The sequence below is a fragment of the Anser cygnoides genome, chromosome 1 (genome assembly GCF_040182565.1).
Source record: "Anser cygnoides isolate HZ-2024a breed goose chromosome 1, Taihu_goose_T2T_genome, whole genome shotgun sequence".
Lineage (NCBI taxonomy): Eukaryota > Metazoa > Chordata > Aves > Anseriformes > Anatidae > Anser > Anser cygnoides.
Genome location: NC_089873.1, coordinates 52,444,755 through 52,459,349, shown reverse-complemented (window position 1 = coordinate 52,459,349; position 14,595 = coordinate 52,444,755). Strand labels below are relative to the sequence as shown.

The 14,595-nt window shown below is 32.4% G+C and overlaps 1 protein-coding gene across 13 annotated transcripts in view; it reads left to right on the top strand.

Moving 5' to 3' along the window:
* LRRIQ1 (leucine rich repeats and IQ motif containing 1) overlaps positions 1-14,595 on the top strand; it is a 129,585-nt gene that overhangs the window by 76,642 nt on the left and 38,348 nt on the right. For 11 of the 13 annotated variants that reach the window (XM_066995599.1, XM_066995578.1, XM_066995594.1 and 8 more), the window contains 3 exons: positions 87-182; positions 528-613; positions 8,507-8,608. In XM_066995599.1, coding sequence (XP_066851700.1) covers positions 87-182; positions 528-613; positions 8,507-8,608 — 284 coding nt within the window. The remainder of the gene's footprint in view (positions 1-86; positions 183-527; positions 614-8,506; positions 8,609-14,595) is intronic. The other 2 variants (XM_066995614.1, XM_066995616.1) reach the window with 1 other exon arrangement.

The following is a 14,595-nucleotide window of genomic DNA, read 5'->3' as shown; positions in this document are numbered from 1 at the left end:
CACGAACAACTTCCAGAATAATGAAGGCTTCAAAACAGTCTCCCAAGACCCTACCTTTCAGTACTGTTCCTATACTTTGTTTTCAGTTCAGAGAAGGGAACAGTGTCACAGCTCTTTGACTTGAAAGAAAAAAAGAAATTTTCGTTCAGGTCTGGAAAAGAAGAAAAAATTTCAGAAGAATGGTATGTTAAGCTTCAGTATTCTGCTTGTTCCAGAAATAGGTGCAGTATATTTGGTTGTTGTAGCTTGCTTTTTTTTTTTAACTTCCACCTTTCAGTAATCTCTGCTTTCTACCAAAGTAAAAATTATTGTTACTTTTACAAATATCTGAAAGACCAGCTTAATATATTACAATATTGTAATTTTAAGTTAAATGTTGCAGGTCTCTGTGTAATTCAGAATATTTCATACCATGCAGTTAAGAAAAAAATAAACACTTGTATTCTCTTTGAAAAGTGCATTGTATGATACTATGCAGATGATCTAATACTATCTGAAATTTTTAGTGAGTTATTCTCTTCCCCTAGGGGTTTTAAAGACATTTCTACTGCACAGCTAATGCTGAAGAGGGCTCATAAAATGAAGCCCAGAAAGTACAGTAATAAAAAAGTAGGTAAGTCAAGAGATAAGAATTATTCTAGTGGTGTAATATAATGATGTAATTCTTAAATCTCAAAATAGACTTTCTCTTTTAAGAAGTTTGATTGCCCATAAGTAAACATTTATTTAAATAAAGGTGGACTGTGATTCAGTGAAAACAAATCACACTTTAAGTTTCCATAAAGACCTCAATTTGTTTCACGAATAAAAAAATCAGATTTTTAAAAACTCTGCGGTGGATTTTCAAATGAGCATTTGACAGCTATATTAAAGAGAAACATTTCTTTTTGCTCATGTATCTCCTTTTCTAGTTGTGGAATATTTATTTCTGTATTGTGTGTTTCTTATGTTCTTATTTTGGTGGAATCAGGTTAAAATTATTGATTTAGGTAAGTTTTGATTTTATTTCCTAGGACTAAAATTTTGTCCTTAAAATAAAATTTGTGTAGTGTTATTCACATCTCCATAACTAGCTTGTTTGATTGTGCAAGAACTACTTATGAAAATGGCAGTTTGATACATATGAAATAGTATTTTTTTGTTTTTAAATAACCGCTAGAGAAATAAATAGTACTTATGCAGCTTTTTGCAATTGTCTTTTGGTTCTTCTCAGATTCTTCTTATGTCAGTGAACCTTTCTTAGAATATGCTAATACAAATGTCAGTGGACTGTGTTAAGAACGATAATTAATACAATACCACTTGTATAAGAAATGCTGAAATATTTAAGAGCCTGGATGACAATAGCACTGAACTCTAAATTAATAATCATGTTAAATGTCCTTTGGAAGGTGTACTTTTATTTATGTTTATTTTTTTAAGTGTTCATTTATTTGTTAAAACTTTATCAGAAGCTACAGGTATTTTTTCCTCTTTTGTATAGCTGCAGATCTCTTCTGTGTTTGGTTCTGAAAGTATTCAAAGACATTTTGCTTTTGGAAGAGAAAAGGTTCAGCATACAAATAAAGTTATTAGAAGTATTTCTTTGTACATTTTTTACAGTTTAAATATCATGCCTAAGACTAATTAGATAAAAACAAATCCAATTTAAAAAAAAATGCCATGAACAAGCCATACTTTATTGCTATGGAAAGTGAAAAAAAAAAAGATAAAAATTTAAAATGATTCTGCGTAAATCTTGAGAGCTTCCCGTGATACCTTGCCACTTTAACCTAAAAAAAAATATATATATATATATAGTAGTGAATATGTGGTGTGCAGATGAGTTTCTGACATGTTCCACTTGGTGGCCTGTGTATAATTTTTTTAATGAAAATAGCTTATTAGGTTAAATAATCTTTTCTCCATATGCTCTCTGGTTTATGTTAGTAGTAATTAATCCAGTCATAAATGTTTGATGGACCAGAGCAAATTTACTATCCTATTTTTGTTGTAATTTGTGTGTTTTGAATATGTTTACTCTCACTTTGTTCAGATTATTCAGTATGGCATGTGTTGAGTTTTTTAATGTATCACTTGGAATATTCTCGAAGTGTACCAATAGTGTTGGAAAAAAATTTAAAAAACTTTTTCATAATGTTCTAATATGTTCGAATATTCTCTTTCTGACACAAACTCATAAGGGATTTTTTTGTGTATTACATCTAGCACAAAAAATAACCTTTTTATATTATTTTCCTGTACAGAGTTCTCTGACAGTCATTAAAATAACATTCTTTTTCTCAGATAAGCAGGAAGTGTAATTTCTAGAACCAGGAAACATGACTGAAATGTTGCACACTCAAGCCCTTTTCAATACAAAGATTACCAATCCAACCATTCTTTGTCATACAGCACACTAACTTGTTTGGTCAGTAAGGATCAAATAGGATATTATCAATTAAAACAAATATTTTTATCTCAAAGTGATGCTAAAACTCAGCAATTACACTAGAAAATGATACTGATGGGACAATCCCATGTGAGAAGGATCTCCACATATACAGTTATATTTTACATCAACTACCTCTTCTGAAGCAGTGAGAGCAGGGAGCATCATAGTCTCATGGAGAGTCTGGGGACTTTACAAAGGTAGAGTAGATACACCTTATCCTTAAGCTAGGCAGCTCTAGATCAGGAAATTTCCAATATTTCCTGATAAATGGCATCTTATCAGCTTCATCTGCTCTGAAGTGAGCTTCTTCCTTATTGAAGCTTCATATTAAATCTTGTGGGTTTTCTTATTATTATTATTAATTCTGTTCTTTCTTTTGAATTTACAGTTCTTCTGTGTTATATTACAATCGTTTGCTTCTTAGCTTTCTGATTAAAAATTCTTAAAGGTATTTGAAGGTATGTTTAACGGTAAATGGTAATGACAGTAAAATAACTTTGTTAGCAATATAGATTTCCTACACTCTAAAAAACAGGTAACAAGAACTCACTTAAGTGTGAATTAAAAGGTAAAAAGGCAATTTTCTATGCAACGTCCATTTACTGGTATATATGTTTGGCTCAAAAGCAAAATTTGAAGTTCAGAGAAAAGCAAAAATTTATCAACTAATAAGAAATAAACTTATAGCTTTTATGCACAGATTTTAGGATCATTCCACACGTCTTTTAAGTGTGATTGAGCTCTTCTGTGGTAATGTTCTTATTAATTGCAGCTGATATATCAGATGCTGATAGATTTTGTAGGAATACACGACCTGTCGGAGTGTGTTGTCTGATTCCAAATGCCATCAAACTCCTTTGCCTGAAATTCATAAATGCAATGTATTGAATTAGTCTCCATTCAATGTGTTTTGCCATTCCTCTTTAATATGGCCAGATATCTGCTAGTTTGAAACTTAAATCAGACAGTCATGAACAACTCGGACTCTGAACATCCTCGGGTGTGGGTATTTATTCCTTTATCCTGGTAATTTTCCATCTTCTCTTAGTATAACAATGCTAAACACAATGGGATTCATTTGGTTAATTATAGAATTCACATCTGCTTTCCTTTTTGGAAACAAATAGCCACATTAAAGATTGTTAATTTCCTTCCAAATCAGCATTCAAAAATAGGCTACTTGAATCTCACTGTGAAAGAATTTATAATTCTCCACTGTCTATACTCAAAACCTAGAGTGACTGGCTGGAATACAGAGTCTAAACTGTAGAGATGTAAAAGTAGCTGAGAAGTATCTTACCTCATATGTCTGGCAATGCACCTTTTCAGTAATGAAAAAATAAGAATACTAGCAAGTGCACTGAATCCTGTGGTTTGTATTACAAGGAAGAGCTTAAAGTAGCCTAACCTTATAATAGGGAGTGATTTAGGCAATGATTATATTACAGTAGGCCCGTCCCAGCAACTAATGGCTTTAAGGCCTGTTATACCCTAATCCACTACAGTTATGTATGCTTGTTTGTGTAGTTAAATAAAGTTGTGGCCTGTGTTTTAACCATACCAAATGTAGACTGTGTCTACTTCAACTACTTTTACTCTACAGTAATGTAATACAAAAAGTGTGGGGAAGAAACTAGAAATTCTGCAGCCAAGTAAAACTGGTATGATGTCAGAAATATTCCTGTTTTTCATGGGTGCATAAAATTCTAAAGAAATTCTAATTAAAAATGTAAACATAGCAGACATTAATGGACTTCACTGTGATTAAAAAATCTCTAATAACAATTGTAGCTTCCTAAAAGTGCATTAGCACAGCAGTACAGAATTTCTTGCTTAACTTTGAATTTCTGTGGTTATGTGCATTTTGTGTTAGCTTCTGAATGTTAACTTCTTTTTCTTTTAAGATAGCTGGAAGCCTTGTCTGGTTTTCAGCGTGTCACTACTACAGTGCCGTATTAATTCTTGTTTAACCTTTCCCTCTCCAAAGGAAAACTCTCTTGGGAGAGACTGACAGCATGATATGATAATTCTTGCTGTCATATAGGTATTAAAAAAAAGGCAAAAAGCAGCTGAAGCATGCCTTGACACCCAGAACAAGAGAAAACACCCAGAACAAGAGAAAAATTATTAAGATATTTCATAGAGGTTAGCAAATATTTTTTTATTTCTAGTTTAGAATTTAAGACAGCAATGCAATACCAATACAAAACAAACAAACAAAACAACCAACCACCACAAAAACACAAAGCCCACAGCCCCAAAACAGATGAACCGATTGTACAACATAATTTGTTGAATTAACAACAATCAAAATAAAAAACTACAGGATATTATTATTCCTTATTATACATTAAGTAAATGGCCATTGATCTATATTTTCCTAGTAGCAGAAGGAAAGCTACTTTTGTTATTGCTTTGTGTTCCATGTAGCAGAATAATCTGGGAACTCCAAACAGGGATGATAATCCCATTGTTCTAATTTCTGTTCAGTTATGGAACAAAATGTGGTCTTTCTTCCAAGTGAATTTACAAATTGAATTATCGCATATCTGTCACTGTGCTACTTTGATTTAGCAACTCTTTTAAAGTTGGCACAGGTACATGTTTTTGTTTTTCTAATTACAGATATTGCACAACAAAAAATGAATGACAAACATTTTTTTTCAGTTTAACATATTATCATGAAGTTGTTTAGCAAATGTGGTGCCAGATCAGGCAGTAACTATTCCTTCCATATTGTTTCTGTAACATTTCTTGGGTTTGTCCAATTTATCTTCTATATTTGGAGTCTGCCAAGCAATGTGCATTAAATTACATCCTTGGTTCTTAGATTGCCAGCACAGATCATTGTCTAATAAGCCACATTTAAAAGAGTGTGCCAGAATCCAAGAAGATGTTTGTATGATTTTGAACTATCAGACTCTTTCACAGTTCTCTGTGAAATCTAAAACATTTGATTGCTTGTCACCAAAGCATACATACAGTTCATTTCCCTGTCTCTCTCAAAGACTGAAAAGTACTGGTATTATAAACCAGTCTTCATAATATTGCCTACATTTGGATCTAGGTAGAGAAAAAGACTCATTTTTAATAACAAAAGAGCTGTAGGCAATAGTTGAGGTGATCCAGGTAGGTACAAATTCAAGTAGTCTGGCACTGTGTTAAATCCCAGCAGATTACTTAATCATTTTGCAAAGACATGAAGATAAATCTTGTGACAGAAATCTCCTAGTAGAATAATTTCTATCATATCCCTCTCTTCCCCGGGGGAGAAGGAGGGAGGAGAGGAGAGGAGACATTTTTAAAACATATTGGAACAACTTCAGTAACCCACATAGGAAAATAGTGTGCTTTTGCAGAAATTATTTTGTTACTTGAAAATAGTTTGGAAATCTTCAATTATATTTTGTCTTAAGAGGTTTTAATCAATTTTAACACTTTGTCTTTGGTTGTCCACTGAAGAAAGACAGTTGTTGATGTTATTGCAACTACCTTTGTAAGTCAGAAGTATTTTTGTCAACTCTATCTGATCGACATCGTATCATGAGTGTTAGAAAAATTGTAGTAACAAAAAATATTTTGTATACTTTCATCTATGTATAGTGCTCATACGGCCATGTATCTTGCAAGTATAGAAAACACAATAGTAATTTATAGTTTAGTTACAATATATTTTTAACTTTTGTTATTTAAAAATTCAGACAACTTTTAAAATGCAGTATATTATTATTTCAAGATATTTTCATCACACATCTTACTGTGATCTTTCCCCACACATTTGCTCCCCTGAAGAACACCAGGTTATGACAATTTTATTTTTTATTTGAGAGGCATGCCAACATACACGTACTTAGTCTATCTACATGAAATGAATGTATCTACAAACCTGATAATCCACTTCATAAATCATTCTGATAATCTACCTTTAAAATTAATGGAGCTAATCCTTATTTACTATGCTTCTTCAGTTATTTCACTGAACTTATATCTGATATAATTAGTAAAAGTGGAGGAAAATGACTTCGAATCTGGCATCCTCTGGATTGATCTGGAAGCTATAAAAATTGTACACAAAGATGAGGGATTTTCTCCTAGACAACTGGAGATAACAAATGTAAGGCGTTGCTGATTCTGCCTTGGAAAGAAGACATGGACTAAATTACTTCCATCCATATTTTTTTATTCTTTGATTAGTCCAGTTTGCTGATTGATGAGAGGTTAGCACCATCAAGAGCATTCAGTCAACCAAAAGTTGCTACAATGTGGACTGACCAATACCATCATTTTTTGACATGTTTTGTCAATACATTATCTCTAAAAGTGTCTATACCCCATTAGAGTTCTTATGCAGGCTTATAAGGTAAAGATGTAGTTTGTCTCCATCTTCATTATTTGTGTCAAGAGAGCAATTTTCTGAAGGGAAAAAAAAAAGTGGAACTCTCCACTTTTTTAAAGGAGCATTTTTTAAAAAGGATCTCTTTGTTATGTTACTTTGTAACTGAAATGTGTACTAGAAATGCAGAGATCTGTTCAAAACCAACTTTTTAAGTTGTTGTTAAATTTCAAAAGAAACTGACTTAACAGAGCATTCCAATTCTTTATTTCCATAAATAAGGAAACAAAAACCAAACCAAAACAAAACACTGTTGACTTTGCTGCAGTATTATGGGCCATGATATATCCATATAGAGATGCTCTTATAACCTCTCTCAATAAATATGGATGATCTGCTACAAGGTCATCCAAGTAACAGGCTCAAAATGGAGCATCAGATATAATTAGTCTTGTAAATTTATTCTGTCTGAATACTCTTTCAGTCTTCCCATCTCCTCTGGTTTCCTGCTCTCTCTTCTGGCAGTGTCTCACATATTCAGTTTTGCTACATTTGCATTCTTAGTGAAAATTTAGATCCTTTCCTCACCACGTCTACTTCTTGCTTAATTCTGTTGCTAGGCTTTCCCTCGTTATGTTCTAGTCTTTTTGAAAGTTTGCAGTCAACTTTGTAGACAAATTATTTCAACCTCATTGTTTCTCAGATAGTATGGAGTGTGTATTTGTCTGCTTGTGCTATTGTCTTCTTTTAACCATTTGAAACATTTTTCTTTCATTTTTCCTTCGTCACGAGTGACAACTCATGTCATGCACAGTGTCATACCTACAAAACCCTATATGCTTTTGCTCCTTGTTGTATATCTGCTTTTCTTCCCAGTCCTATTTTTTCTTACTTTTTTTTTCTTGAACTGATTTCTCCTGCTCAGCATAGAATTTTCACATTCTTTATAAACCACTGTTTCCCTTAAACTCTTACTTTCTCTCAATGTCAAGCAAACAATTCTAACTTCACGTAAGAAATTCATGAAAGTTGCCCTTCCTCATATGTGTGATTTTGCATTACTTCAGCTTTTGTTAATTACTCTTTTTATATTTTTACAGTTTAGGAACCTGTATTGTTTGAATTTATATACATTCTGTGCTCAACTTTGCAACATTTTCAAAATAACACATTAAACTAATCAAGATTTTGTTCTGTGTCATATAGATGAGCCTATAGACTTTTGGAGTCTTTCTTTTGGTAAGGAGGGGGCATGGAAGAGAGTTGGTTTATTATCTGCTAGTTTCGCCTCAAAAAATAAACTAATAAACTGTCTCATGTTTAGGCGCAAATAACATTTTTAGCTGCAAATAACTTGATTTGAATGCTTATGAAAAAAAACGTCTAGAAACAATCCTTGGCATATACTCTGTTAATATTTCTGATTGACTTTCAAGGTTTAAAAACAGATTTTTAAAATATTTTGTGCAAATATATGCTTTAGAATTTATTTTAGTTTGGAGATGAGCTAGCTAGCTAAATAATGATCAATGGTGTTAAAAACCTGAAGAATAGTGACTTTGCTTCTCAGTTGCACATGTATTTATGTTTCTTTATTTTAGAAAATGTAATCCTTTGTGAATATAAAACCTACTTTTAAAGGTCTTTTCACTTATTAAGTGGCTAAAAGGTGAAAAACTGCTTGAAGGAATGAATGAGCCAGGTCTGACCTTTGATTTTAACTTGTTCTTGTCGTCTAGACCCAGCTGTGCGCCTGGCGTTGTTCAAAAACAATGAAAATAAACATCTCCATGTGAAACCACCAAGGAAGACATTGCCTGCAAATGCTGGTTACTTTGAAGGTATGAAAAAGAATTTCACTTTGTCTGTATGCATATAAGCATATATATCTCCTAGTGTCTTTTAAGCAAGCCTACTTGAAATGTACAACAATATGAAGAAATTGAAGCAGGCAGGAGTTTAAGGTCCTTATCTGTTCCTCAGTGTCTCAAGTTACAGCAGTGAAGCTTTTCAATTTCAATTCATTTGAGGGGGTGTGCTCCTTGAGATTAATTCATAATGAACTGGTGCTTAATTTATTTTTTTATTATTATTTTTATTAATTTACTTTCAAGAACATATAAGCATGCCACAGAAGTATAAAATAGCTAGAATAAAATTTTTAAGTGAAATATCAATTCAAATTCTTCATTTCAGAGTCACCTTTTCTCAAACTACCTATTAATTCCTGATGATTGATAACATTATTTAAAGGAATTTACTTTAATAAATATTCCCTAAAAATACAACATTTGACAGAATACAAAAAAAAAAAAAAAAACCTTCAGCATGCAAATATAAGATTCCAGAAGTCCATAAATACTGTTTTAGTTCTTTTACTATTGAGATTGACGGTAAAACTCTCCTTGATTTCAATATGGGTAGGATAAGGCCAAGTTTGACTATTTAAAATACCTTTGAGCATCTCTGGAGGCATTTTTTTAGACTATTTTGGTTCCTTTTGCAACTCAGTGTTCAACTGTGCTCAGAAAGCTGTCACCTCTGTCATTGTATCTTTTTCAATGACATAGCCATACAATGCCTCATCATTCCCAACCCCACAAGGTAAAAGAAAAAATGATAATACTCTATTAAACATTGTCTAAGTGGTAATAGAAGTTAGAACTTTACTTAGGCAGGTGTGCAATTGAGCCGAGTATACCTGAACTGGAATCTTGTCAATTAACGTAGCCATAGCAAGTCCAAATTTGCCTCACATTCATGAGTCCATGCTCAGATTTGGCTGGAAGCAATTCTTGGGCAATTCTGAAGGGGAAAAATGAGTCTGCACCTATGTTTGCCTTGCATTCAAGCTCACCGTCTCTGGGGGTGTTCAAGGAAAGATTGCACCTGGCACTTAGGGACATGGTTTAGTGGGGGACATTTGTAGTAGGGTGATGGTTGGACCAGATGATCTTGAAGGTCTCTTCCAACCTTAATGATTCTATGATTCTATGAATTTACGTAGAATATGAAGAGTCTGTGTATATGGTGCCTTATTTAGTATTTCCATTTTATTGTATCTGTTCCAGTGGCATATCCTCATATGCCACCATATGCAAAAGTCATCTTGCTGAATAAATAGGACATACAGACTGCCTGGAAACAGACAAACAAACAAACAAAAACATGGATGTCCAAAGCCTAGAAGCAGTAGTGTGACTGTTCAAAGCCATATCAAAGAGAGTCTCAGGCTCAGTACCCTGAAGTCAGTGCAGGTTTAGCCTACCTTTCCTGCCACTGGTTTATCTGTTTCTGCCTTTAGACATTTGGTTCATTGTGGAAAGCTAGTGTATGTATGCAAAATATTATTGAAATTTACATCAAAATGCAAGCACTGTAGTGGCATGCTTTGTTTTTCATGTCAAGGAAGATTGTACTCCTTTGGCCAGCTAATAAACATTATTTTTTTGTCAGTAACATTATGTTGGGAGCTTACATGCAATCTGCAGAGCCTTCAAGAAGACAAGCAATGCTATTCTGCTTGATCAGAATATAAAATTGTTCTTCTACCTGAGGTATTGATACTATAGATGGTATGGCCATAAAACACTAGGTTGTGAATTAGAATCAAGGGTGCAGCACAGGGTGTTTGCTAATATGTAGATGCTGTCAACCTGAGATACTGTCAACCAGAATTCAGAGCTTCTAAGTTTAAAATTTGGATAACATTCTGTATGTTATCCACTATCCACCTGCACGGTGATTTCAGAGTTGTGCTACCAGTCATTTCTGCTCTCATTCACAGAAAAACTTGTTTCCTATTTCCCCTCTCACACCTTTTGACCATTTCTTCCTCTCTTGCCTGGAAAAAATTGCCTTGTGTCGGTTCCAGAGTGAGAGTTATTTCTGTAACAAGAAGTTGGAATGATTTTACTCTGTATCCATAAATCGTGTGGACAACATATTCTAAATCAAGAGAGAATACAGACCAGTTCATTGCATGGTGGAAATAAACTTCCTGTATTTAAGCCCTTTTACCTTTACAGACAGGTAGCTAGTACTCTGGCAGAACTCCACTCCATCTCCTTCATAAATTACTAAACAAATATATATATATATTAAAAAAAAAAAAAAGTTTCCCACTGTATTTCTTTAAAGAGGCAAATGAGAGGAGAAACCTTAGCATCAATAGTAAGTACACATGTGTTATCTGTTAAATAGCAGAATCACTACTTTTGAAAGGGGATGCCCTCGGAAGTGAAACAATTAGAACAGTTTTAAGTTTTCAAACTGGAACACATCATGGTAATGAATATTTAGGAGGTAATCTAGTTAAAGTGTAGGATGAATGTCTTTCGTCTTCATTGTATCTTCAGTTTGTGTTTAACTATACAAATAGAAAAAAAAAAGAATTAAAAAGAGAAGGTATAAAATAAAGGGTAGAAAGCAATGAGCTTAATATCTGATTTTTATGTGCAAAGAGTTTTTATGGCTTAATTAAACAGTAGGTATCATTTATATTTTCTTATACATTATCTTGAGGAAGTAATTAAAATATCAGCTGCAAATAAAACTATTGTATTTGTACAGGTATGATTTTCTGATGTTTATTGTTTTAGACATTAATGAATGGTATACACTTATTAGACAATGGGAATATAGCAAATGAAAACCTAGGTATTGTCTGAATATGAATCTATTGAACATAAAGAGAAAACCTTGTAATTAAATAATGTCACCCTCTCCTGAACTTATTAAAATGAATCAATTCTGAGATAAAGGATACGTTCTATCATAATTTGCCTTTTCATCCAGCCTACAGGGTTGTATAATACACCTGCAATATCTAAACATAGTGAAGATACAGTGTTGATGTAATATGCAACATTCTTGGCTTCAAATGAAATGAATAACTGTTTAATTATCTTTTTTTTTTTTTTTAGTTCTTGAAAATACTCTCTAGAAATATAAATTTTCATTCTCCAAATCTTGATACAGACAAGATGTTATTAAACCTAAAATATAGTGATGCTATATGAAAGATTTTAAACAGGCTTTCTGATTGTTCACAGTATGTTGATAATTTATGTATATTCTTCTTATATTTTTTTAATTAAAAATATATATGCAGGATCTTTAGTTTTAAGTCTCCTGCTTATTTCTCACTTAAAATCTAATTTTGATTTCTGAGAAAATAATAACAATAGGTGAAAGAAATAACCATATAGACTTATTTGGCTAAAGTTCTACAAAATAGGCTTGAAGAATTATTTCTTTATGAAGATCATCCTGTTTCAAAAATCAGGAGGAACTGATATGCAAAATAAATGTTGACATCCAATTTTGAAAACTTGTGGAAAGCTTTGATCCCATGGGACAATTCATATCTTTAATTTGACATAGGCATTGCAGGAAAACAGCATGGTTGAAGAGATATATGACTTTCAAAACTTGAGTGACATAATACATTTTTATTAAATTTTGGAAGTCGTCATGTTTTGCTCACAGATGTTATGATAATCCCAAAAGGGGACCATTAATTCACAGTTGAGTCCAATAGCACACAAGTTAGTCAGAGACAAACTCTTTGCATTACATGCTTCATCAGCACATAAGGAAATGTTCCTACAGACAATATACAATTTAAAAATACAAGCAACATGTGAAGGCACAGGCCATGGGATGGTAATTAAATGTGTTTATATGTATGTATGTAGATGTATGTATGCATTAATATATGTACATACATGTGTTTATACACGCATGCATATATTCTGAATATAAATAGATATAGATTTGAATAGTGTAGTAAATTATTAACAATTACTCTTTAATATCATTTGCAGTATCAACATGCATTTTGTAATGTGATTGCTTTCTCTCAAGCTGCTGTTTCAGTTTCTTTAAAATTAATTTATTATATGTAGTCATACAGATTTGTGAAAACTTCTATTTAAATAAATAGCATTTTTGGACCATAGTTATATATTGTGACATTAGCTTCATTAGGTTATAATGTAAGTCACAGAATCTGCGAGTGTGCTTACTATTTCTCTTAAGAAACTATGTCTTGATCAAAAAAAAAAGACTTGATATACTGAAAACATCATTTCCAGTGATTTGGTGGACATTTCCTGGGATTATATATATTACATTGCTTCTTTTGGTGTGATGGGGTTAAGCTTCCAGCCAGGTTGTTAAGTTTCAGTTAGCACTAGTTAGCTGATTAAAAAAATACATACCTGTTTACTATTGTGATGAACATGCTTGGGTATTTTTGCATATTTTTTTTTATAATATTTCAAAGACCTCAAAATTTTAGAAAAGTTACAAGGAACACAGAAAATGTTCATCATTTCCTATTTTGCAGAAAAACATATTTTTAGAAAGCTTTCTAACTGCTTCTTTTGTTATCTGGAGGCTATTTCAGTCATTGATATAGTGTAAAATACTCTAAATGATTTTGGACAAAGTAGATTAGGAATTGAAGGAAGAATCTATCTTTGACTGCTCTTTTCTTGGGAAGTTCCAATTAGTCCTGGCTGAATGTGTAACAGAGCATCTCTACCAGCTGTGGGTTTGTAATTACAGGGTGTGTAATGCCATCATTCATACAGAGGATGGATATCTACTTTACCAACCAACAGTGTGACTGCTTTGTCCTAGCGCAGCAGTACAAAACTAAAGAAGGAGCCCCCAGGCCTGGCACTTTTTTTTTTTTTTTTTTTTTTGCTACAAGCTTTGGAAACAGTATACATCTTTTGGAGTAATCTTTATACCTCAACAATTTTGGTGGGTTATCCAAATAATTCCTGTTCAGTGGAATTGGAAGCTGGATTCCAATCTTGAGAGCAAGTTGGAAGAATGCAGTTGATCACCTGGGAGACAAGTCAAGTTACCTAAATCGTGTATTATTTGTATATGATTCACTTAGAGTTTCTCAGAATTTCATGAACTATGTTCTACTTAATTTTGTAGGTAAAGTGATTTATTACCACATATAATATATTTATTTTTAGTCATAGCCATATTCATATCCATCAGTGGCGCACCTATACCATACAGTTCAAAGAAGTGGAAAGAATATAACTTGGTTTCACTCAGGAATGTACACAGTGACCATTGCCAGGAACTTTAACTTTTTAAAAAATGCATTGGATTATATTATCAGGATATGTTTACTGTAATTTGGGAACCCGTAGGTCTAACTGGCAATAATGCATTTCCTGTCATTTTATTCTTACTAGTGACTGGCCAGTAAAAAGTAAAAAACATAACAGATACTATATTAAAACATATTTCACAAATATGACTCTGATAATGAACTTTTTCAGGTGACTTTTAATTTTTCGTTTATCTTCAGATTGTCAGTAGAAATAATACTTATTTTTTTTATACTGTTACAAGAAGAAGAGGTGAAATGATCTTCTGGTTATGTCATATGATTGAAAGATAAATATCAAGAATCCGTTTAAAATTGTCTGTTTTACAGCTTTCTGATAGCTCACAATTATGAAATTCTTTGCACTTTCAGGTGAAAAAAATGTAGCAAAGCATTCTTATAGTTTATTATTACTAGTGCTCATTGAAAAATAGAACTTGAGACTTTGGGATGTGGTAATTTAAGTGGTAATTTGAGTTAATTATATGAGCTTATTAAAATATTTCTACATAATTATAAACACAATTTCTTAGATATTCTGTATTACCAACACTGAAGAAAAAAATGTAATAAATAGAATTGATACTGATTCTAATCACTGATGCTTTTAAATATATGTGTGAGAGTTAAGAGAAAGCACTGAGAGTGAAATGCTAATATTAATCTTTTTGTATGCTTTAAATA